This window comes from Euprymna scolopes, chromosome 41 (assembly GCF_053919585.1).
Source record: "Euprymna scolopes isolate OS-2025 chromosome 41, ASM5391958v1, whole genome shotgun sequence".
NCBI lineage: Eukaryota > Metazoa > Mollusca > Cephalopoda > Sepiida > Sepiolidae > Euprymna > Euprymna scolopes.
In genome coordinates this window covers 6140391-6167221 of record NC_136522.1, presented here as the reverse complement: position 1 = coordinate 6167221, position 26831 = coordinate 6140391, and the positions used below count along the sequence as shown (strand labels likewise).

The 26831-nt window shown below is 34.3% G+C and overlaps 1 protein-coding gene and 1 long non-coding RNA gene across 2 annotated transcripts in view; both read left to right on the top strand.

Moving 5' to 3' along the window:
* The window catches only part of LOC145266319 (integrator complex subunit 15-like), a 39476-nt gene extending 35039 nt beyond the window's left edge, over positions 1-4437 (top strand). The window contains exon 7 of the mRNA XM_080121878.1: positions 2446-4437. Within this exon, the coding sequence (XP_079978004.1) occupies positions 2446-2494 (49 nt within the window). The 3' untranslated portion in view covers positions 2495-4437. The remainder of the gene's footprint in view (positions 1-2445) is intronic.
* A 21831-nt stretch (positions 4438-26268) lies between these two features.
* Positions 26269-26831, top strand: part of LOC145266318 (uncharacterized) — a 63741-nt gene continuing 63178 nt past the window's right edge. The window contains exon 1 of the long non-coding RNA XR_013864699.1: positions 26269-26406. This is a non-coding gene — a long non-coding RNA (uncharacterized LOC145266318). The remainder of the gene's footprint in view (positions 26407-26831) is intronic.

Genomic DNA, 26831 nt, shown 5'->3' with positions numbered 1-26831 from the left:
TTTTTCTTTTAGTATCAGTATAATATCAATCAATTTCCGGTTTACGTGCTTTCTGAACTTTTTTATAGCCATATTATGCTTGTTTAACGCTAATTCAGTGAATAATTTTTTTCAGATAATTTTTAGATAGCGATTTATTTAAACTATTATAAGTGACTAAATTATAATTTTCAATCGCCATGGTTAAAACTAAGGAACACAGCGAAGACGTCAGGAAGCTTGTTGTAGCATGCCATACCAATGGGGAGGGCTATGATAAGATTTCAAAGAAGCTAAACCTTCCCAAATCCACTGTTAGAGCCATAATAAACCAAGTTCAAATCGCAAGGCCACGTTATGAGTTTAGAGGGTAGAGGGAGAAAAAGGATTCTTTCCCCAAGAGATGAACGGAAAATTGTTCGACAAGTAAAACAAAACCCAAGGATCTCTGTTGGGGAGATTGTTGATGAACAGAGCACCTCTGGAGTGAATGTATCTCGACATACAGTTGGTAGAGTTTTGAAGAGAGCTGGTTTAAAAGCATGTCGTCCGAGAAAGATGACCTTATTGAAGCCTATGCACCTGAAAGCAAGGCTAGCCTTTGCAAAACGTCATATTGATAAAGATGTTTCATTCTGGAAACGTGTTCTATGGACTGACGAAACGAAAATAGAGTTATTTGGCCATAATAAAGTGTCTTATATTTACAGAAAATCTGGCGAAGCTTTCCTGCCTAAGAACACCATACCCACAGTGAAGCACGGTGGAGGCAGTTTGATGTTTTGGGGATCCTTTGCTGCCTCTGGACCAGGGCGACTTGTTAAGGTCACAGGGTCACAGGTAGCATAAAAAAGGAAGATTATGTTAAAATATTGGATGAAAACCTGAAAGACTCTGCTAAAGAGCTCTCACTTGGTCGTCGTTGGTGGTTCATGCAAGATAATGACCCAAAGCATTCGGCTAAACTGACTAAGAAATGGCTTGAGGACAATCATATTAATGTTTTGGAGTGGCCATCACAAAGCCCAGACCTTAATCCAATTGAAAATTTATGGAGAACATTAAAATTGAGGGTAATGCAAAGGAAGCCTAAGAATCTTATTCAATTGGAGGATTATTGTCAGGAAGAGTGGGCTAAAATTAGTGCAACAACTTGGTTGTAAACTATGAAAAGCGACTGAGGAAGGTAATCAAGGCCAAAGGCTATACAATTGATTATTAAATAAATCGTGCCAATAATTTTGAACAAGGGTTTTTTGCAATTATGTTTGTTGTTCCTTTGTTATTTATTTTTTCTAAAATCCGATTGCTGCATCGGAAAGGCCAGTTAAAAATACATAATATACTTTGTTATTTTCTTTAATTTAATCCCTTTTTTAGAATTTATTAGACAAAATTTAACTTTTATTTTACCGTGCCAATAAATATGATCATCACTGTATATATAGCATATGATATATACACGCGTGTACACAAAACGCTCTCTTAATGTTCTCACGCTCTCTAGTTAAATAAAGCATCTTGTATGTATATATTTAACTTGACTCTTACGTTCTCCTTCTGAACGTTATTATTTTTAACGTCTTCTTAAATGTACCTGTAAAACATACTTTTCATTGTTGATTGTATTTTTTTATTTTTTTATTACATTTTCACCCCAAACAAGGCACATTGCCACTTTGGTGTAGGGGGCTACTATCAGGGGAAACATCTACTGGGGCACTATGTTGGGATTTGGGCAGCAAGATGTCGGTTCACGTTACACTTGAACTTCTGCATGTCAGTACAGTTGGGGAAACAGGGACCTGGAATGGAATTCCAGAGTCTAGTGGTTCTGGGGAAGAAACTACTGGAGTAGAAAGAACTTTTACATTTAGGGATCTCTACTGTGGGGGGGTGGGATTTTGCTGCCTGTCAGGTTTGTCTACGTTGTGGGGGTACAAGTGTCTGCAGTTCGCCAGAGCATTCACCATTAAAACATTTGTAGAACAGCCAGAGGGATGCAACGTTTCGTCGATGGGACAAAGGCTGAAGCTTAGGTGCCAGTTCAGGGCTTATCAGATTGGCGACTCTCTTTTGAACCTTGATTGTTTTTATTACGCTGTCCTAGCAACAACGACCTCCAGTTATCCAACTTATCTAACACGCAGCCTATTCCAGTAACCGGTTTATACACACAGCTTATTCCTATAACCGGATCCTACACGCAGCCTACAAAGACGAGATCCAGCTATATAACCGGTATATAAACTGCACAACGGGTCCCCCCACAAGAAGCACCAGTATTTCTTTACTCTATCATAGTATTTTTTTTTTTTTTAATTTCAACACGACGCTTAAGTACATAATCGTGTTGTTACTTAAAATACTTTTGATTTCTAATTTTTAATTTTTTTTTTAAAGATTTCGACTTATAATACACAAGCACCACAAGCTCCTAATATAATAATTTTTTTTTATTTACAGATTATTAAAGCTGATGAAAGTTCACCAAAATAGTTACGGCGCCATGTGACACACTTAGCAAAAGACGCTTGTCCATCAACTTCTCACATCATTGACTTTTCTACAAAGTCGATCCTCATCTGCAGACTCTCCAGTCACCATTCTCGCCGGGGATAAAGTAATGCGTCATACGAAGGAACTAACAGAACGCAGCGGCACAACAAAACACTCAGGGTTTTTTTTTTTTGTTTGTTTTTGTTTTTAGCATTTCTTCGTGCTCATCCGAATAACACAATTTGGAACATTCTCCACTGATTCAGCTCTTTTAGCTATCCGAAAATGAGAAGAAGGGGTGAAAGGTGACGTTAAACATAATTTACAAGATGGCGATACCCTTAAAACCTTTCTCTCTTCTCTTTCCCTGGTGCTACCAGATCAGGCTGTCTGAGGATATTGGCTTCCTGAGACGAAACGCACCTGACATTGATGCTTTTTGTTTTTCTACTTTTTGCAAAACTTAACTATGTTCCTTCTTCCCATTTCCCCCTTTCTCTTTCTATCTCCCCCCCCCTCACTTTCTGACTGGTTTTCTAACTTAAAATGTACCAATCATTAATACTGTAACCCTTTTTCCCTCTCCCATTGCAAAACTCATTCATGTTCTGCAGGGCAGGGAACAAAAACGATAAAATCCACTACAAAACAACCAAACCAAACACTACAAACTAGCGATTGAAGATACAAAGAGTTTGAAGAATAAAAACCCTCTACAAAATAACTGGATGCAACAGGAATACTATTTCCCAAATAATTAGATTCGGCATTAAATAACCCGAAAAGGGTTGATATGCCGTCAAACAACCAAACCAAACCTTGTCTGGGTAAATATACATTTGCATGACAATTAAATAATATTGTTTTTGCTTATAACGACATATTTTTAAAAATCAATCTGTCGCATCTCTTTGAGCAAGCGCTGCCATTTTACGCGACCTGGCCCGGGGTCATCGAAACTGGGCTGCAATGGTTTGAGACGCAGTTCGGGCTTAAGAGGAAGCCGACTCAATCTAAGCAGGATGATAGCTAATATAAGTATAGGTATTTACTCCTGTCAGTATACAATACGGGTCACTTTCAAAATAGGAAGTCGTTTCTCTGGGTAAATATGCGCTTACATCATTTGTTGATATTGTACTTAAAAACGACCAAGAACAAAATCTCAAGACGGAGTTTTGTGTCCACATCTGAGGAGGAACGTCTCTGAGCAGACTTTCTTGCTTGTCACATGCTGCAAAACCGACTTCGCAATCTAGTGGGCGATGCTCTTTTCTCCTTCCTACTTCCTCTTCCTCACAAAAGAGACAATGCGAGCCTATCTCTGATTCATTGTTGTGTTCATGGCAGATGCTCGACTGAGCTCCACTTTCTGGTAACCCCTCCTGTAAAACATCCACAGCAAACGCTCGTCTAGCTACAACCACTGCCAACAATTTCCCTTAACTCTCGATCTGTGTCTGAAACTAAACAAAAATTCTATGAGCAAAGCTTTTCTTTTTAATCCCGCACAATACCACAGAACTGCTTTCCAGCTGACTATAACATGGTCGTTTTCACGTCCAACGTAAACAGGCTCTTGTTGAGCTGTCCTCTTAAATAATGAATTTCTACCAAATCGACACCATCACCAATTATTTCTTGACTGAAACTCGTTAACCTTTAATCTGGCACGATTAGTCAGCCATATCCTGCGACCTGGTCCAAGATTAACAAAACTGGACTGCAATGGTTCGAGATGCAGTTCATGCTCAGGAAGAAATCCGCTCGATCTGACCAGAATGATAGCCGATACAAGTTCAAGAAAGTTCCATAGATGGGACAGCAGTAACAAGCAAGATACGATCCCTTTTTGATTAGTGACTATTTTACTTTCAGATAATGTTAATCCCCCTCTTCTTTCCCCATGTTAAGAACGGCTTTCTTGTTCGCTTGACCATGTCTAATTATCCAGCCAAATCGACAACAGAAGCAAGAAGTTAAAAAGAGCTGACAATCTTGACTATAACCGTCATTTCTACACTAGTGCACAGGTAAAATAGCAAGTTGTGTTCAATTACTCGTATGCAATTATATTGTGCCCTACCAAGGGCAGATAAAAAATAATGTTCATTGAGAATAGGACAGAGAATCAAAGATGGAAGTATTTAATAGCACCAAAAACCAATCTGTGGTTCTTGTCAACGAAGTAGATGAACCATGGGGATCGTGAACATCCCAAGTATTTACTGCATCAGGAGTCGAGTGCTTTCTGGAGCAATAGAATGATCCAAACATTTCTTTCCTTATTTTTGTTTTTTAATTCTCACATTCCATGAGCAGAGTTTCTGACAAAGAGGAAATAATTGCTGTTTTCTAGCTCAAAATCTATCTAACACGTTAGTTAGTTTTTGACTTTGTAGTGGTATTTTATTTATTTATTCATTTTATTAGTTCTTTACATTAAGTGCCTTCATGCCTTGCCTGGAGCGATTTCCATAAATAAAAAAGATTTGATGCAAGTCTTCGATTTAAGGTTTGGATTGAAAATCAGCAAGGGGTTTGATTTAAGAGAAAGCAGTATTTGTTCTGCAAATCCTAAGCTGGACATTTTAATCTTTGGATTATTCTCATTTTCGTTCCCAAACAAATTTGTATCGGTTATTTTTTTTCTTAAGTTTCTTTACTGGAGTTTAGTTGAAAATTTCCAAACTACAGCAAAAGACACCTGAAGAGGGTACAATAGCCAAAACGTTGTGGAAATGGCAACGGTTGAGACGGGGTGACAGAATAATTGAAAACTGTCAAGGAAAAAGAAAATTGGTGAGAAATATTTAGAAAACTGATTACATTACTGAACTTATGGGCAAAAAAAAAAAAAATTATCACCCGCTCAAAAACAAACAGCAATATTTCCCCCTTTGTCATAAGCATCATTTATAGAACGTGAAGAACTAAAGGACGAACTGAATAAAATATTTATTCTAATACATCCATCCAGTCATGGTTGATGAACCTATAACCCTCCCCCTCATCATTAAAGAAATAGTTCAGTTTAGAGGTTACGTTGACTGAAACATTAAAATAACATCCAAGATGAGAACAGTAGTCCAAATTATACAAATTATCAATCCTTATCTCAAAATTTACAGTCATGGCTGATGGAACGAGAACAATATACCCCTGTCGATTAAATAAAGGGTTCAGTTTGAAATTCAGTACAGATTTGTGGGTTCAACTTGATTTACCTGTTAGAGGTTACATGAACTGAAACGTCCAAATAATCAATAATTAAATTTTATTTATTTACCGACTATTATCCTCATCTTAATTTTATTTTTATTTCGGACTATTAGTCTCATCTTTGTTAGTTGTTGTTTGTTTGTTTTTATTGGTTCACAACGTTTCGGCCAACTTCCTCTGGCCTTCGTCAGGTGGTAACCGCGACGGATAGGAACTTCGAATCTCCTAACTGCATTCTCAGCCATCACTGCCATCCGTAGTTGTTGTCGTCTCACCACATTTTTGACCAATTACCTCTGGCACGCTTTGGGTGGGATTGAAACCGCTATCTTCAGACAATGTTCATCTGGAACCGTAGAGATTCAACGTCTCTATCAACTGCGCCACGGGCCCCGAAGGGCGATCAAGGTTGGATTCTTTGATCTTATAAATCCACATTTATTTATTATTGCAGTTAGGAGATTCGAAGTTCCTATCCGTCGCGGTTTACCACCTGACAAAGGCCAGAGGAAGTTGGCCGAAACGTTGTGAACCAATAAAAAAACAAAAAAACAAAAAAAAAACAACAACTAATACAAGATGAAACTAATAGTCCGAAATAAAAATAAAATTAACATAAAAATGCTCATCTCATAAATAAAAATTCCAATTAAGGAATAATATATATATATATTATCCTCATCTTTTATAGTTGTTGTTTTGTGACGTTTCGGCCAACTATTCATTTGGCCATCGTCAGGTTGTTAATCGCAACGGGATAGGAATGCTGAGTCTTGTAACTGTACCCCCAGTAATTACTGCCTTCCATAGTTATTGTTGTCTCATCACATTTTGGCCAACTAATCCTCTGGCCGGCTTTGGGTAGGATTGAAAATTGCGGAAAATGCCTAACCAACTTTTCTGCATTTTCTTTAATAAAAATTTTCATTCTAAGTGCAGTTCTGAATAAACACCATCTTTTTTTTTTTTTTTTTTTTTTTTTTATCAGTTTTTACGTGTTTTAGGTATGGTCGGAGGACATTATGTCTTCTTTTTTTTTTTTTCAGAATTCCCCCTATATTAAAAAAAAAAAAAGCAAAAATAAAGAAAAATATCTGAAAAAACGAAAATATATTCCAAAATGATGTAAATTGATGAATTAGTTTTGCATTTTTATATAAAAAAAATAATTTCGAAGTGGTTAATGGGGAATTAGTAGGCATTGAATTATTGTTGGGTTATCTTCCATGTTTTTAAGATTTCTTTATCAAAATGGCAGGCGGGACAGTCACTCTTTTGTTACTCCTAGCATTTGATTTTCCTATCAAAAAAAAAACAAACAAAACTAGTTGATCAAGTTTCATGGATTTTTAGAATATGATATTTTTGTTTCTTCGTGGATACGTACATCGCATGGATTTTTCTTTCTTTTTTTTTTTTGTTTGTTTAATATATGTGGGAATTTTGGATAAAAACCATTCTTAATATTTAAAAAGAAAAAGAAAAATTGTACAAATTTGTGTGCTGTGTTTGTTACAAAAATTCATTCCTTGGTGACGACATTGCTAAATTCTTCGGAGAAAAAAAAAATTTTTTTTTTGGTTTTTTTTTTTTTTTCAAATTTTTTTGTTTTTTTTTTTCCAAAATTTTTTTTTTTTTTTTTTCAAAATTTTTTTTTTTTTTTTTCAAAATTTTTTTTTTTCAAAATTGTAAAATCATTTCACCTTGTTTATTGTACAATAAATTCATCCTTTTTCCACATTTATAGTTTGTTCGGCTTCAGATTTTGTCGTTTGTTTTGTTACCATGCACATTGGATGATGTCACAAATGTGATACTATGTGCGCCCCCCCCCTCCCTCCCTCAAAGTGTTAAGAAGTGATTTAAAAAAAAATAGGAAACAAGCTGAACAGAAGAAGAAAAGTATAAGAAGTGTGGTAAGTAGAAAGACGGGCAGGAAAAAGTTGTTCACAAAAAAACAGGATTGTTGATCAAGGTGTGGCAGTAACTGGAACAAAGAACCAGACACAGAGCGCAATATAGTTTGAGTTAGTTTACTGACAATTTAAGAATTGGAGTTGAGTTTCGCAACAGTTAATAGTTTTTAGACAGTTTTTTTTTTGCCATCTTTATAAGATTTAGTGATTCATTGCATTCTAGTCATGGGGTTACCACTGAAAAAGATTTTGAAGTGAGAAAAGCACTGGCACGGAGCACACGTCATAAGTTGAGGAAGATATGGTCATCCACTTTCTCAGAAAAGTTGAAAGTAAGACTCTTTGTTGCCACAGTAGAAACAGTCGTTTTCTAAGAAGAGACTGGATGGCTGTTACACACGGATGCTCAGGATGGCCCTCAATACATCATGGAGGAGCCACGGAGCAAACCAACAGCTTTATCGTGACTTTCCACCAGTATCAGTGAAAGTACAGCAGAAAAGGATGAGAGTAGCCGGTCACTGCATGAGACACAGCGAAGAGGAAGCCAGCAAGCTGGTTCTCTGGATACCAACAGATGGACACCCAAACCGTGTTAGAAGAAGAATGACCTACATCAATAATCTGCTACAGGAAACAAGATTTGAAAGTGTTCGACACCTGCAAAGTGTCATGCAAGATTGAGAGAGGTGGTAAAGCGTCCAGAAAGACGACAGAGATGAAAGATTTAAATTTTAATATCGAAACAGGCTTATTTAAGCCATTTTTCACGTGTTTTTTTTTTTTTTAACGTTTGTTTTTCTTTTTCAGATTTTTACATTTAACATTGTTCGTTTGCCTTACGTTAGTTTTTTTTTGTGTTTTTTATCGATGTTTTCATTCCCCCCCCCCGCTTAAGTTTTAACGTTCGTTTTTATGTTTTCTTTTTTTTTTACTTCGCTTATAACAAACAAAACCTGGTCATTGACCTCATTAAAAACAATTGCTGAATAGCTATTGCTTACGTCATCATCATCGTCGTCGTAACGCTCGCACAAAATCTTAACTCTACGACTTCCGTGCGGGCACCTGTCAATTTTGTTCTTACTTAAATAAATTCAAACATCTTTCAGTAACTCATTCTGGCTGGCCGAACGGTTCATGTTTTTTTTTTCACATTTTATTTTCAAACTTCGCCTCAGGGCTTCGGGTTCGATCCTACCAACTTACCAAAACTTTTTTTTTATCCCCCCCCCCCCGGGTTTCTTTTTATTTAAGAGCACAAACACCTCGTCGAAACACCCGGGCAACGCCAGGTACCCCCGCTAGTATATATATAAAAGGTAAATGCGGTGCATGCATTTTTGTATGTCTCGAAAAGGCTTTTTTCGCCGACGGTCCCGGGGTGGGTGGATTACTATCACTTAGAAGTGTTTATATAGCCCCTAGATAATAATATCAAAGATTTGGGAACACGCGTCACCTCTAGATTTATTTGCGTCGACTTTTATGAGATTCGCGTTATTTCGCCGTGTTGCCTGTTTGTCCTGCGTTTTAGTATAAATAAAGTGAAAATAAATTTGATCGTTGCATGTTCTCGGCTTTTGCGCCAAAACGTCCAGAAAGCAATCAGCTTTTAATCAATGCGGAGTTTCTCCTTATATCAGACAATTGCTATTCAATTTGCACAATCCCCTTTAAATGGGGAGCTGCCCCCCCCCCACACCATACTCTGGGGGAAGTGAAAGCTAAAAATACTGCCACGTCATTGTAATGATCCCGCGATGACCTCATTATTTAGCGTCTTCCTGTCAATCAAACCTCTGTCACTCGCTTTATAAGCCTTAACTTAACACACTAAGCAATTGCTCTCACTTGTGGTCGAGACGGTTAAGTGGTTGGCTTTTGTTTCCGCGTCAAGGCTTCCGGGTTCAATCCCACCTCCCGACAAAAACTATTTTTTTTTTCTTTTACACCTTTAAACACCCGGGCAACGTTTTTTTATTGCTTCGCTTATTCTTTAGTTTACCCCCCCCCTACACACAGCATTGTTATCTTAAGATTGCAAGTTCGATCCAACAGGTTTATTTATACCATTTTATTTCCGTTTTGGTTTTGGTTTTTCCGATTTTTTTAACATCGTCTTTTTTATAATATTTAAGCAGGATTATTACTGGGCTTGATGTAATTACCCTAGACTTGGCGCAATTACCCCAAAGCACGGCACATAGAAAGATTATATAAGGTTTTCATTTTCTTGCGTTTCCCTCTTTCATTGAAAATATAATTTATTCGATATTAGTTCAGCATATTTACAAATATATATGATTAATAGGGAAACAGTTTGCTAAATAAATGACTGAAACCCATGTGCCATATGGAATGTGGCTATATTAAGTGCTTAGGCGAAATTCCGGTGTCCAAAACTGTTATATTAACTAACTACAATTTGGATCAATAGAAAGCAGCTGGATAGCGAATTGAAGAGATCAACTTTGATCAATACTTGGGCAACTGCCACTCCTTATGACTTTCACCTATGATATTGTAGACCCCCCCCAACCAAAAATATGTTAAGAAGTTATTAAAGATAAAAAGAGGAAAAACTATAAGAAAAAGAGAAAATAGTTGATCATCACAACAAAGTACAGCAAATGAGGTTTGTAAGAAGGTAATGGAGATGAAGTGGTTCACTAAGGCACACAAAGGCAATTAGAAATAAGATTGTTTATCAAGGTGTGGCGATGACTGAGACAAAAACCTGTATGAGTTATGGTATATATATATATGTGTGTGTATGAGTTATGATATATATGTGTGTATGAGTTATGATATATATATATGTGTGTGCACCGGAAATTAGGGGTAAAACGGGAATTGTGGTCGTAGGCTTCCGGTTGACGAACACATGTGAGAGTTGGTTTTTGCCTGCAGATTGAACAGACAGAAGATTAGGGTCTCTCCGCAGCAACCAGGGTCCATGATAGGCTTGCCTTTAATAAAAGAATTGAAGCTTCAAATCCATCTCGTGTTATCGATGCATCTGCAGCAGCGACCACTCCCCATGAGATGGCAGCCCAGCGAAAAGAAGATATCATCTGCTGGACAACGCAAGCAGGTATGTACACATTATATATTTGCACATACACATCGAGACCCTTCAAGGCAAGAAACGGTGTAAGGATGAAACACACACACACACACACACCCATATAAGTAAGAACATATATGTAAGAACACACAAACTTTAAAAGTACCCTTAGAAGTAAAAATACCCTTAGAAGTAAAAGAAACGAGTAAAAGAGAATAGCAACAGGAACGTTTCATAAGTAGAAGAATAAAGAAGTAATAAATAGGATGCAAAAACCATTTCGTAACACACACACACATACACACACACATACACACACACACACACACATACACAAGTATATCGATTCTATAAAAGTAAGCGAACAAATAAATAAGTAAAATAAACAGGACGCAAAAGACCATCTGTAACAATACCTTATGCCCGGGCTACGCCGGGCGTACCTGCTAGCTTAGATAAATACTTTTGCAGTTTTAAAAAAAGAGCTACATTAATATCGGAGCGTCTCCATTTACGCTGAACATCTACAGAATGCCAACAATGTATTACATGTGAATGGTATATATACTAGTGGGACCTGGGGCCCAGGTCCCACTAGTATATATATATATATATATATATATATATATATATATATATATATATATATATATACTAACTCTTACATTGTAGCCATCCAAATCAAAATGGCGGACAGTCGCATGAAAATAAAATAGAAAAACAACAAAAGTTCGTGACGAACATTTTAAGATTTTTAAAAGAAGCAGCTATATTTACCCACGCGCGCACGCATATATATATATATATATATATATATATATATATATATATATATATATATATATATATATATATATATGCGTGCGCGCGTGGGTAAATATAGCTGCTTCTATATATATATTATATATAAATATAGCTGCTTCTATATATATATATATATATATATATATATATATATATATATATATATATATATATATATATATATATATATATAATATCCAGTAGAGAATAGGCTCTGTAATATTAAATACAAAATCTGAATGAATTAAAATAAATCTAAGCGTATTTTACGACGGGGTGGGGGTGGGGGGGATAAAATGCGGGCACTTTTGGCTAGTTTCAAATCTGACAACAAATTCGTAGTATCTAGACACTGTAAAACACCGATTGGGACAACCCCATTTATTGATGAAAACCTATGAAATGAGAAACCTACAAGATGGTGCGACTGGTGTGGTGCGACTGGTGCGTGCACAACAATATGATGAAACTGACAATTCGATACGTTTCATTGGTTCTTTTCAATTTCACAATGTTTTTTTTCCCCCTCTAATCACTAGTTGATCTAATTACTTTTACGTGACCGAATATTATCATTATTTGTTTTTAGGTGTATCGAGGAGGAGGAGTAGTAGGAGGAGGTGGAGGAGGAGGAGGAGGAGGAGGAGGAGGAAGTAATTCATGGTAAATAAAGATATGATACTACCGCGGGGGGAGGGGAGAAGGCACCCGGTTTTGCCCGGTCGTAAAATACACTTAAATATGAAAATATGAAATATTAATTCAACTCGCAGAATTTTGGCAAAGAGTGCTGAGCGCGGATTGGATAGCATTTCCTATTCCGTGAAATCTGCTTTCCGTCGCCAAAAACCTCTGTAATGGTTAGATCACCTCTCATTTTTGTTAAAGAAAGCACAAAAATTAATGCAAACTCGTCCATCAAGGATATTTTTAACTCCTGCAAATGTCGAGATGAAGAAGCATTTCAAGGATAGGCCCTACACTAGCAGTGTCAGAAATTTCGTGAAAAATATTGAATAATTCCACCCGCTATCTTTCGAAGCTTATAACTCCCCGAAAAATGTAATTCAAGCCCTAATTTTTTTTTCAATTAAAGGAGCAAGGACCAAGGTTTCATTAAAAAAAAACAAAAAAACAAAACAAAAAACAAACAACATGGTTTTAAATTTCGGACTTTACAGGTAAATTTCTAAAAAACACTATTTTTTTGTTTTAAATTTGAATATATTATTTATTGATCTTTTATCTTCAATTTGTGATATATAAAACTTTGGTACATAAATTAATTATTTACTTTTTAATAGACATTTGAAAATGGGGGGGGGCGTGAATTAAAAAAAAACGTTTGTCTAAAATATTATATTCGATTTATTGGAAAGAGCATAAAATTTCACATTGATCCTGAAAATATCGTAAAAATAGAATCAATAGAAAAATTTTGATAGATTTTTAAAGCTTAAAAATTGAAAAATACTGAACTCGTAACATTCATTTAATTTAATTACTGTTTTTTAAAAAAATATTTCTATTACTTTTTATACAACTTTAATAGTTTATTTTGGAAGTATAATCCATAAAGAAAATAAACAAACCACCTTTAAAAGAGAAATTACGAATTTTTAAAATATTTTATTTGCAGTTTCGTGTTAGGGGTGTCAAAAATTCCTACAAAAATTCTCTTACACCTAGCCCTACACATTGTAACAGAACGGTGTGCTCTCTCACACTGCAAACAAAATGAGTCACTCTCCTGCTTTTTGGAGGAAGGAAGTGTGGCCTCCTCCATTTCCAGACTTAAACCCTCTGAACTTTTGTGTCTGGCCCATCTTAGAGCAGGAGACCTGCGCTACAGCTCATGATAATACGGAAGCTTTGAAGAAGTCTCTTAAGCAAGAATGGGCCAAAATTCCATGTGGTAATATTTGATCAAATACTAGACATTATTAGATTTAATATAAATTAACACAAAACTTTAAAATAATAACTATTTTATTCATTTCTTTATGCGTACATGAAAGTACTTTTGTGTACGGAATGAATAAAAGTATATATTAACCGAAACTATATACGTCCTATGGAATTGGGGGCGACTAATAATGCAATTTTTTTGCATCTTAATCAATTAGGAAGTGAAATATTAGTGAGAAAAATTACAACGACCGCTATAATCACCAATAAAATTAATTACATAAAAATATACTAAATACATAAGACTCAATTTTTTAAATTCATAGTATTATATTACAATATTTAAATGTATTATAAGATAATATTTATTTCTAACTAATTTTAACACGATAACATACAGATAGTTTTAAAACTTTGTATATAAACTTTTTTTTTTATTATCTTTTAATAGACTTGCTTTCCATGACTCAATTGACTCTAAGACGCGCGTATAATCTCCATTTTCTTTCCCTTCTCTTTCTCGGGGATTCTAGACTGATGAAACCATACGACAGGCAGCGGATGGTCGCTCTCTTGTTTTTTCTTTCTTCTTCTCTTTCCTTTGCGCACGGTTTGTTTTGTTTCCTTCTCTCTATATCCGTATATTTCTCTCTCTTCCTCCTAGGTTAGTAAACGCGTGTCAAGGCATTTACGTGTAAGAACGTGCATATTTAGGGGCGTGTGTGTGTGTGTGTATGTGTGTGTGTATGTGTGTGTGTATATTGTGTGTGTGTATATTGTGTGTGTGTGTTGCGCGCGCGCGCGCGCGCGCGTGTGTATGTGTCGGTTGTTACGCCGAGCTACCGGACAGCAGTTATAAGTGTCATAATGTTTTTTTTTTAATCCCTCCCACCCTCTCTATAAAACGTATTAAGTGGATTGCTACTACCACCCCCTCTGGTTTTTTGACGGTCGAGGCCCGATTCTTTTTCTTTCTTTATTTCAGTATCAAAAATGTAATTGTCTAGTTTAGATGCTTGAAAATACCATAAGGTTGAAATAAATTATTGCATCGACAATTATGTAATTTCCGTGTTTTATATATATATATATATATATATATATATATATATATATATATATATATATTTGAAAATTTGGAATTAAATTCTGTAAATGAAACAAAAATTACGAAAAATTTATTATTCGACAAGGAATACAAAATTTTTTTTTTAATCCCTAATCCATTGCTCATCGCATCAAAATAATTTTTTCTTAAAAAAATAATGTTTATAGTCATAAGTTTTACTATTTAGTACATACACTGAAACACTAAAAAGTTCATATGAAAGCTCTAAAAGAAGCAAAGATTAAAAAAAGAAATTCCATGGTGTATTTCGGTTCAAAGCAGAAAAATATATACACAATCATAAGATCCAAGCCAATGATGAATGGTATAGTCCAGACGAAGTAGGGAGTTTTTTTATGTTCAAAGCAGAAAAATATATACACAATCATAAGATCCAAGCCAATGATGAATGGTATAGTCCAGACGAAGTAGGGAGTTTTTTTATGTTCAAAGCAGAAAAATATATACACAATCATAAGATCCAAGCCAATGATGAATGGTATAGTCCAGACGAAGTAGGGAGTTTTTTTATGTTCAAAGCAGAAAAATATATACACAATCATAAGATCCAAGCCAATGATGAATGGTATAGTCCAGACGAAGTAGGGAGTTTTTTTATGTTCAAAGCAGAAAAATATATACACAATCATAAGATCCAAGCCAATGATGAATGGTATAGTCCAGACGAAGTAGGGAGTTTTTTTATGTTCAAAGCAGAAAAATATATACACAATCATAAGATCCAAGCCAATGATGAATGGTATAGTCCAGACGAAGTAGGGAGTTTTTTTATGTTCAAAGCAGAAAAATATATACACAATCATAAGATCCAAGCCAATGATGAATGGTATAGTCCAGACGAAGTAGGGAGTTTTTTTATGTTCAAAGCAGAAAAATATATACACAATCATAAGATCCAAGCCAATGATGAATGGTATAGTCCAGACGAAGTAGGGAGTTTTTTTTATGTTCAAATGTATGCATACAAGGTAATCCAAAAAGTGCGATAAGATAAAATTGAAAGATTTTTCTGAAAAGTTTGCAAGATAAAGTTTACTTAAATTTACTCATACAATTTTAAATTAATATATTTTAAATGATTATATTTTAAATCAATATATTTTAAATCATTATATTTTAAATCAATATATTTTAAATCATTATATTTTAAATTAATATATTTTAAATTAATATATTTTAAATCATTATATTTTAAATTAATATATTTTAAATTAATATATTTTAAATTAATATATTTTAAATCATTATATTTTAAATCATTATATTTTAAATCATTATATTTTAAATCATATTTTAAATCAATATATTTTTAATTAATATATTTTAATTAATATATTTTAAATTAATATATTAAAAAGTATTAAAAATATTAAAATTATAATAGAATATAGGCCTACTATGAGAGAAGAAGAAAATTCGAAGGGTCTCATCAAATGTTAAAATATAAATGAAATATACAATATTTTATCTAGACTAATAAGTAATGGTAATTGGGTTGTGAAGGTCACCTTAACCCAGACACATTTACATCGGGTTGATATTAGACCATAAAAAATGAATGAGAAATGGCGAGAGATAAGAAACAGCGGAATGAAGGGAAAAGAATACAAAGTTTAAAATTTATGAATATAATTTGATGCTAGCTGAAAGGAAGTGTGGGTTGGGATTGTATCTAAATTTATAATTATAAAAAGGGTTGTTATAGTTATAAAGGAAAGTATATTCAAAGGTATATCAAAATAAATGTACAGTAGAACTCCGGGATACGATGACCCAAGAATATGTTTTTTTCAGATTACGATGTGGAATACAATGTTTTTCTGGCTCCTTGTTACTGTATTTGCCCCGCCTTACGGTGTCATTTATAATGTTATTTGATTATATACATGTGTATCATATACTGTACTGTATTTTGTTACTTGTTGTTAATGCTGTATCTCAGGGTTCTACTATAATTTAATATTAAAATGAATTAGAAAGCTACTCAAATAAACAAACTGCTTTTACTTAAAATACTTTTTAATTGATTAAATTAATTTAAAATAAATTAAATTAATTCAAAAAACGTTCGTAGTAATAAAAAAGAGGAAGACAAGTGCAGACAATTTTTACAATAAAAATACAATCTTTTTGTGGGATTGCATCTGAACTAGATTATAATTCTGAAAATTACTAAGAAAACCTGCTCTAATTAGTATATTATGGGGGAGGGGTTTATACTATATGCAACGTAAGAGACTGAACAGCGCAGTGAGAAAGCGCAGGCAGCAGTATTGCAATAGTAATCAATAATTAATGTGACAATTAAGTCTTAATTGCAAAAGCCAGCTGTAGGAGTTATTATTATTATAAAGATATCAAAGAGAATGGAGAAAATCTAAGCTAAAGTTTAATTTGTAAATGCAAATTTTTAAACATTACAGAGTTCGGAAGCAGAAATAATAGTGTTTGATTTTAGATAAAACCTAGAAAATTTATAAGGGGAATTTTATTACACAGATTTTTCTACGAAAATAGTTTTACGCGCTATTAAATCTAGCTAGGTGATATCAAACTGGCTGTATTCAAGTGTTTTCATATGTTTACAGTTCGAAAATAGTTCATTTTTTGTATTAATGGTATTTTCATTTTGAAGGGGATGTAATAATCTTAACAACTTCCGAAATGCAAAGATTACAGAATTTGGAGCATGGGGTGTATGATTTCGATGTTTTCAGTATAGTTCACTTTATTGAAAAAGGAACGTTCCTAGATGTAAGCTTTCTAATTAAGGTTACAATAGAGAAGTACCCAGTTTATTATCGATGTATTTTTTTATTTAGATTTTTTTACAGGAATGCATGTGCTTGGAAATTTGTACTTTGATTAACGTAGATGTGGCGCCGATATAAGTGTAGGATTTGAGAGGTGGAAATTTCTATTAAGGTTAGGAGGGGGTAAATATTTCGGTTAGGGTGATTTTCATTGGTATTTTCTAATGTACTAGAATCTGACCGACATAACTAGTGTTGTATAGCCACGTATCAAATTGGTGTATGTTGTATAGCAGGGTATCATATGTGTTTATGTTTTACAAAGGGTATCACAAATGTTCATGTTATAGGAAAGGTGGATATATAAGAAGAAGATGCTTCATACCTGTTATAGCGATCAAAAGTTAAAGGGGAAATAACTCTAATAAAAGAAAGTAAGAGTTATTGCCCTTATGTAGAAGAAAGATTAAGACCAGAGAGTTCCTGAAAAAAAATTGGACAATATGGCAGCTGAGCTAGGTGTATCAGAATTTTTGTAGGAATTTTTGACACCCCTAACACGAAACTGCGAATAAAATATAAAAAACTGGTAATTTCTCTTTTAAAAGTGGGTTGTTTATTTTCTTTATGGATTATACTTCCAAAATAAACTATTAAAGTTGTTTTAAAAATGATAGAAATATTTTTTTAAAACAGTAATGGAATTAATTGAATTTTACGAGCTCAGTATTTTTCAAGTTTTAAACTTTAAAAATCTATAAAAATTTTTCTATTGATTCAATTTTTACAATATTTTCAGGGTCAATGTGAAATTTTATGCTCTTTCCAATAAACTGAATATAATATTTTAGACAAACGTTTTTTTTAACTCACGCCCCCCCCCCCCATTTTCAAAATAAATAAATAATATATTCAAATTTAAAACAAAAAAAGTAGTGTTTTTTTTAGAAATTTACCTGTAAAGTCCGAAGTTTAAAGCCTTTTTCTTTTTAAACCACGTTGTTTGTTTTTTCTTTTGTCTTTTTTTAAATGAAACCTTGGTCCTTGCTCCTTTAATTGAAAAAAAAATTAGGGCTTGAATTACATTTTTCGAGTAGTTATAAGCTTGCAAAGACAGAGGGTCGAATTAATTCACGCCTCCCATTTTGAAATGTCTATTAAAAAGTAAATAATTAATTCACTCCCCAAAGTGTTATATATCACAAATTGAAGATTAAAGATCAATAAATAATATATTCAAATTTAAAACAAAAAAGTAGTGTTTTTTAGAAATTTACCTGTAAAGTCCGAAGTTTAAAACCTAAAAAAAAACAAAAACAAAACACGTTGTTTGTTTTTTTTTTAATGAAACCTTGGTCCTAGCACCTTTAATTGAAAAAAAAAATTAGGGCTTGAATTACATTTTTCGAGGAGTTATAAGTTTGGAAAAACGGGGTGGAAGTATTCAATATTTTTCACGAAATTTCTGACACACCTACAGCTGCGCTAACACGCGCATAGCGTACTGTAAATATAATTTGTTTCAATTGTAATAAATAATATTTAACCTGAAATGAGCTTCTTTACTTATCATTCAAATATTCCATGATTTCGAGAACCCATTTCTCCGGACACAACAAAACCTTTTTTCTTTCTCTGTAGTCCTTCTGTCTTCACTGCTGGGCTCTGTGATAAAACATGCAACAACCAACACCATAAACGATTACAGACACCTGAATTTTTTTCTCTTATGAATCACTAGACAACGACTTTATATTTTATTTTATAAAATATAAATTTATTTCAGGCTGTTTTAGTCGGTCTCCAACAGGAGTCTGCTTATGTGTCTACATTGCTTGTTTCTTTCAAGCCCCGCTTCCCAGACTTAAAGCGTATCTGTTCACTTTGCTGACTAAACTCAAACACTGAAATCTAATCTTCTTGACTTCTAGACCTGCCAGTTGCGTTACGTCATCATCAAAAGCACACGTCTCACTAACGTGTGACCTCTGTCACGTACGCAACTGTTGAAGGCCAATCTAGTTATTTTGTTTACATTTAACTTAGCTAATTTTTGTAAACATCTTTAGGTAGACATTATTGTTATATTCCAAGCCAATTCTATTCTGTAAACAATAAACAACTTCCAATATAAACTAGTTCAACAGTATCATTTGATAGGTAGATAAATAGATCGATAGACAGATAGATCAATCTATAATGACTAATGTAACTTTAAACAGTAGGGGTTTGGAGGGAAGTGTGGTGAAGGTGTTGCAGTGTGTTTCATTTTAAAGAGAGTCTTATTATACGCACAGTCTTAGAAGAGTCTTATTATAAGTGTTTGTCTTGAGAGAGAGATTTTAAGAGGGATGTTGAAGACTCAGGGAGAGATTGAGATGTTGTAAGAGACTAGATAGATATTGTTCATGTTAGGAGAGATTCTTATATATTAAAATGTTCATTCCTTAGACGTGTAGAAGAAGAAAGCTCTTTGAGTGATGACATAGTGTTCAGACAGTTCGGACATTGTGTAGACATGATGATGTTGAGACGTGTATGTAAACACAAATATATAATACAATTGGACTTTACCTTTTTGTAAGAATCATAAGACAAGACGAGCTTTACAAAAAACACTTGATGGTTTATTTCGTCACACGGCCGTGTTTCCATCACCAAGAATTCAAAGTCTCACATTTTTACTTGAAGTGACGTCTCGCTTCCTAGACGCCTGACTAGACGACTGACTCTCTCTGAGTTTTCTCACTGACTGACCAACAAGTTTTTTCTCTATTCCTAGAACTTTCTATTTTCCGTGACGTCATACACATGTTAAAACATGTGCCTTCTTTCACGTGTTTTGGACATACGTGTCGAAAACTTTTCCTATATTCAGTAACCTATTTTTCCAATATGTTAAAAACATTATCTTATAAGCTGCATTCTTTCAATTTAAAATTTCATAACAAACTTGACTGTTCACATTCTTTCCTTGAAATATTTATCTATATTCTAAACAAATGTTTGTTTTACATTTTTAAATTCTCACACGTAATCTATTTCTAAACTAAATTACGAGGTTCGAATTTGTCTATTGCTATTTCATTTTCATTTTAAACTAAATTCTCCATTTTTATACTTACATGAAAAGGGGACAGCCCTTATCATGTAACAAAGGAAGAGAGTAGGAATTGGGGAGGAGGGGGAAGTACGATTTTGTGTGGTTAAGCGGTCGCAGTGGGGAGGTGCTAGCATTCATTTAACTTGGTGGTTGTTTATTGGTCTAAGTTTATTTATGTAAACATCTTCAGCTAGAACTCATTGTTACATTCCAGACCAATTCTATTCTTCCAATATTTTAACAATATCACTGGATAGATAGGTAGATATATAATAACTAATTTAACTTTTAACGTTGCCATTATCTAACATAAGAATCGAGGAATGTCGTAGAGATTACTATTATTAGGATTATTGGATAGATTACTAACATTGCTGATTGAAGAACACAACAATATATACAAAAAATGAGAATGCGTATAACAAAGTCCGAGTAGATTTGTGCGGAAGTAGATGCAATTCTCTATCTATATAAAAGCCAAGGATGTCTTCAAGTCCAACGTAAACAAATTCCTGATAACCCGCCCCTTTAAGTAAGACACTTTATCAAATCTCCAATACTAACGATTACTACAATACTATCCCATTGATTACTGTACACACAATAACCCTTATCCCCGAGTGGCCTCCGGGCCTTGATAAGTGGTGACCACCATATAAAAAAAGTCTTATGAGTTTCGTGTGAGGTGTGTGTTTTGTGTATGAGTGCAAATGATGTGTCGTGCGTTCGTCAATCTCCAAGGAGAATGAGCTAGTTTGTTGCTAATCTCCCGAGGCGCATTTTCTAGGATTGCACAGGCATTTTTTTTTGCATGCTAAGGTGTTCTTTCTCTAGGATGCTAGTTCTCAATCCCACTTTCCAACCTTGTGTCACACATTCTCGGCGGTGAAGGGAGATACATAACGATATAGAACAATGATTTGAGGTAAGTTTAACGGTAGTTAACAGAAGAAAATATGTGAAAAAACAAACAAAAGAAAACAAAACAAACACAGCAAAAGCAAACAAACAAAAGAAAATAAAACAAAACAAACAAACAAAACAAACAAAAGAAAATAAAACAAAACAACAGAAAATAAAACAAAGCAAAATAAAACAAAACAAAACAAACAAACAAAACAAACAAAACAAAACAAACAAAAGAAAATAAAACAAAACAAAAGAAAATAAAACAAAACAAAATAAAACAAAACAAAACAAACAAACAAAACAAACAAAACAAAACAAACAAAAGAAAATAAAACAAAACAAACAAAACAAAACAAACAAAAGAAAATAAAACAAAACAAACAAAACAAAACAAACAAAAGAAAACAAAACAAACAAAAGAAAACAAACAAAAGAAAATAAAACAAAACAAACAAAACAAAACAAACAAAAGAAAATAAAACAAAACAACAGAAAATAAAACAAAACAAAATAAAACAAAACAAACAAACAAAACAAACAAAACAAAACAAACAAAAGAAAATAAAGCAAAACAAAAGAAAATAAAACAAAACAAAACAAAACAAAACAAACAAACAAAACAAACAAAACAAAACAAACAAAAGAAAATAAAACAAAACAAACAAAACAAAATAAAACAAAACAAACAAAATAAAATAAAACAAAACAAACAAAGCAAAACAAACAAAAGAAAACAAAACAAACAAAACAAACAAAAGAAAATAAAACAAAAGAAAATAAAACAAAACAAACAAACAAAACAAACAAAACAAAACAAACAAAAGAAAATAAAACAAAACAAACAAACAAACAAACAAAACAAAACAAACAAACAAAACAACACAAATATAAAAGTTATCATGTTACCACATCCAATAAAAATTACTTTTTTAAAAAAATGTTTTCAAGTAGTTTTAAATGCTTTTTTATTACGTATCAAAAGTTCAATCGTTTGGACAAGCTGTTGACTTTTTGCAGACAAGATGGCCGCCGACGACAACATGAACGTCTCACTTTTTCGTTGCTTTCTTGATGTTTATTGCTTTTATCACTCGCGAAAAATGTGACACAAGGGTCGGAAAATGGGATTGAAAAGTCAGCGCCCACTCCCTCTTCTAACCTGCAAAAAGTGCCTGTGCAGCCCAGTCGGCATTGCCCGGTATGGGCGCACCAGGCGATTAGCAATAAACTAATCCCTATTTTAAATGGAGAAGGCGAAGCATAGAAGGGTGGACCTCCTAGAACTGCACAGGACCAGCAAGATATTACAGTCGATAGGCCAAAGGTCACCACAAGAATGGTAATAACTGCCATCTATTGTGCAAAACCGAACTGTATTATTGCTATTATTTTGTATATTGCTATTATTTTGTGTAATTTTGCATTTTTGAGCGATTATCGAGACTTCAGATGGTCGTCTAATTTTAGGCAGCTTTTTATCTCATTCTCACTTAACAGAGTTGAAAAAAAAGGATAATTAGGAATTTAAAAAATTGAAAAAAAATTTATCCAAGTAGGTAGAAGCGTAACTTTTATTGCCTTTGGTAATATTTATTTGTTGTATATTTACTTTTTTACCGATTTTTTTTCTTCTATAAGCTACAGTTAAACATACGGCCTTTGCTCCTTTTTAATGTGTGTGTGTCCTTGTGTGCATGTGTGTGTGGTTGTGTGTGTGCGTGCGTGTGTGTGGGCGTGGGCATGTGCGTGCATGTGTGCGTACGTGTGTGAACGTGCGTGCTGTGTGTGTGCGTGTGTGTGTGTGCGCGTCTCTGTGTGTGCATATGTGTATGTGTGTGTATTTATTTGCTTCCCCACCAAAGCAAATTAGGCACAAGGCCGTTTTTAATGTGGAGCTCCCCTAAAAGTAGGCAAAAAGGGGGCACTCTGTGTGTGTGTGCGTTATGTCCAGCACTATCGACCAAACTCCAACCACTGTCTCATCGCCACAATGCTGCATTTTTGTGCCTATTTTACACGCATTTTAATGGGATGTGCTCTGATGAACTCAGAGCACTAGTGCCCCCTCGACAAGCAGCCACATCCCGCCTCTTCACAAAAAGGCTTCTACTCCGATAGCTTCTTCTTTCAGACTGCTAGACTTTGAAATTCCTTCTCTGTTTCCTGCTTCCCTGCCTGTACTAGCATGCAGAAGTTTAAACATATTGTGACCAAACATCTCACTGCTCAACTCCCCACATCGTCCTCAGTAAATATGATCTTAAATAGTATCCCCTAACGTGCAAGTGGCAATATTCTTTGTTTGGGGTGCAAAAAAAAAAAAAAAAAAAAAAAGAAAAGGGATGCCTTCCTAAAATTGAACAGGACCATTCCGATTCATTAATTTGTTGGTATTGCAGAACATGATTGAGTTTTGCAAAGGGGGAAAATAACATCAGTGTTTGGTGCATTTAAGGTTAGGATGCCGGTATCTTAAGGTTATGACAAGTGAAACATGCGTGAGTGCACAGTGAACGAAGCATAAAAAATGACTAAGTTCAGCATTTGTCCCCCCCATTTAGTCCCAAAAGTCCCAGAAGACGTCAAATCCTGGTGAAAATGAACACATGATGCAGTTTTAGGCCTTAACATGTAAATTTGAGTTCTGCACCATGCAAAAAAAAAAAAAAATGACAAAGTCCATCATCACTCCCCATTTAGTCCCAAAAGTCCCCAAGGCTTTAACATATTTAAATTTGAGTTCAGCACTATGCAAAACTGCAAAATAGCAAATTTTGGATAAATATGGTAAAATAGTCCTAAAAATTGAGTGCTTTTATTAGCTCTAAAAGAACCTCTTGGCCACACTCAAGAGTTATCCCGAAGTATAGACAAGCAAAATTATATAGAAATCAGTTACAACTTTTGAGAAAGTTTTATAAAAATCCAAGGCATCAATTTTTATTAATAAGCACAAAAGTGTCAATTTTAGCTATTTTAACCCAAAAGGCACCCCTAGGGGGAAAATTGGAGTTTTTCTGGAAAATCTGTTCAGTTACTTTTTTTTACTCATATCATGTTTAATGTTTGTGCAAAATTTCAAAAAATTCCATGGCGTAGTTATTGAGAAAAGTGCGCACAGACGAATGGACAAGGGTGAATTTACAGGTCCGCCCTTCTTTTGTTGGGCGACCAAAAAGGAGGTAATGCCTTGGAGCTTCGAATGCTAATTTGGTGGTGTTTTTTTTTTTACATTAGGTCCACCTCCACAATTTTCTTTAAAATGACGACTTGTACAGGTTTTCGACTATGCTGATTAAGAAAATCTCATTTGATAAGTAGTTTTTCGAGAGATAAAAACCTGTATTATGCACTGTAATTCACTGGCCACCATGTTGTACGTGCATGTATGATAAACAAATCTACTTCTCTGCGACCGACACTGCCAACTAGCGGAAACAAATCCACATTTTTTTTCACTTCATTCAGTAATTTCATGTTAAGAACGGCTTTCGGACACCCCCGACCCTCTTATGTTAAGAACAGCTCTCGCAATAGACATCTTCAACCTCCCCATGTTAAAAACTGCTTTCGGAATAAACACTCCATTTGGGAGGGGAAAATATTTTTATTTTTCCCAAATTTAAATGTGATATTCGTTTTCAGCATATTCACCCACAAATACTATTAAAAAAAAAATTGAGGGGGGGGGAAGTGTCAGTCGTAGAAAAGTGGATTTGTTTCCGCTAGGTGGCAGTGTCAATCGGAGAGAAGTAGATTTGTTTATCGCGCGCGCGTACAGCATGGCGGCCAGTGAATTACAGTGCATAATTCAGGCCTTTATATCTCAAAAAACTACTTGTCTCTACAAATTTTAAATTAGATTTTCTTATTCAGCATTGTCAAAGAACTTTAGAAGTCGTCATTTTCAAGAAAATTGTGGAGGTGGACCTATGGCTGTTACCATAATGCAATTCTTGTTGGTAGGTCACCATTTCGGCGGGTCCCCCTTTTGGGGAGTCGTCAAAATTAATAAGACGGGAGTAGAAACCGACCTGGGAATCATAATAAAGAAACAAAGGAACTTCCAAACGAAACGGTTTTATATTCATTTCAGCGTACAAGTGGTATCGGGTTATAGAAAGTTCGTGATTTTCATTTTTGTGCCCTGACTCTGGAACCACTCGCGTCTCCGTCTTTTTTGCTTCCAACACTTTTTTGTATCTCTTTTTGTCTTTCCCACCAGAACTGTTCTCCATCCTGATTGGTTACAACCTCTGGTCACATTTTTGAGGAAAGGAGGAAGGAAGGAAGGAAGGAAGGGGGAAATGGAAGAGTAGAGAGAAAGAGACATGTAATGGAGTCTTGGCTTCACTACAAACCTAATGTAAAAAATTACCGCTGATTTTAGCCGGAAAGCTAGCAAACGGAGGGATTATTTTAGGCAAACCCATCCCCCCCCCCGCCCACCGTACGTGAGATGGCGGGGTTATTGTAAACATTAACAAGAGAGAAAGCATTGGAGAAACCCGACGTAGACGTGTACTTCAACGAAACTGTCAACACATGTTCAGTATTGACGATTCTCTTTTTCCAAAGCTCTCTTCGCCCACCTGTTTCATTGCTTCACTTGTTTGAAAATAAAAAAAAAAGAAACAACTACAATAAGTAAAACCTTCCCTATTATCCTCCCTCTCCCCCTCCCACCTAATATTAACTCTGTTCGTATCCAAGAAAAAAAAAAAAAAAAAAAAAAAAAAAAAAAAAAGATCGTTTCCATCGCCCTGCTAACACCACTCTGCAAAGAGGAAAACTATTTTTATGCAGTATTTTTTTTCAAGGTTAAATAGTTTAGACCTTAATTTTTGTTCTGAAGACGACGAAAATCAAACGGAAACTAGAGATAAATTAAAAAAAAAAAAAAAAAACACCTCCACCTCAAAAACAAAAAACAAAAAAACAAAACAAAAAACAAACAAAACAAAATAACGCGCATCTGGCCTTTTTTTTCCCAGCAAATTGTTGTGTAATAATTCCGAACTATTAAGGTTTGGAACTACTTTAGGATTTCAAACCGGAGAGAGAGAAAAAATATATATGTATATATCATTAAGAAGCGTATTAACGCAACCAAAGTAAGTACAAATTTTCCTTTTTTTTTATTTATTTATTTTTTTTTACGGCATATCAACCCTTTTCGGATCGCTTAATGCTGAGTTCAGTAAGTTTGTTCCGCTTCTAGTTCTTCAGTTTAGGGACTTTCTTTTTAGATAAGAACTTATACTTTGTTTTATTTGAATTCTTCAGACTTGTGTTGTCATGTAGTTTTTTTTTATATTCACAATTCGAAAGTAAATTAAAAGTCCAAATAGAAAATTTGGATTACGTGGCGCCTTCAATAAGTTTCCAGACGTTTTTCGTATGGGCACTTGTATTAATAGTACAAACATGAAACTTTAGTCCCCTTCAAAGTAATCTTCTCCGGCTGTAATGCACTTGTTGTACCGTTTCAACAACTACTGGAAGCCTCCATGGAAGTCCTCGTGTGTGAGCGTGTCAA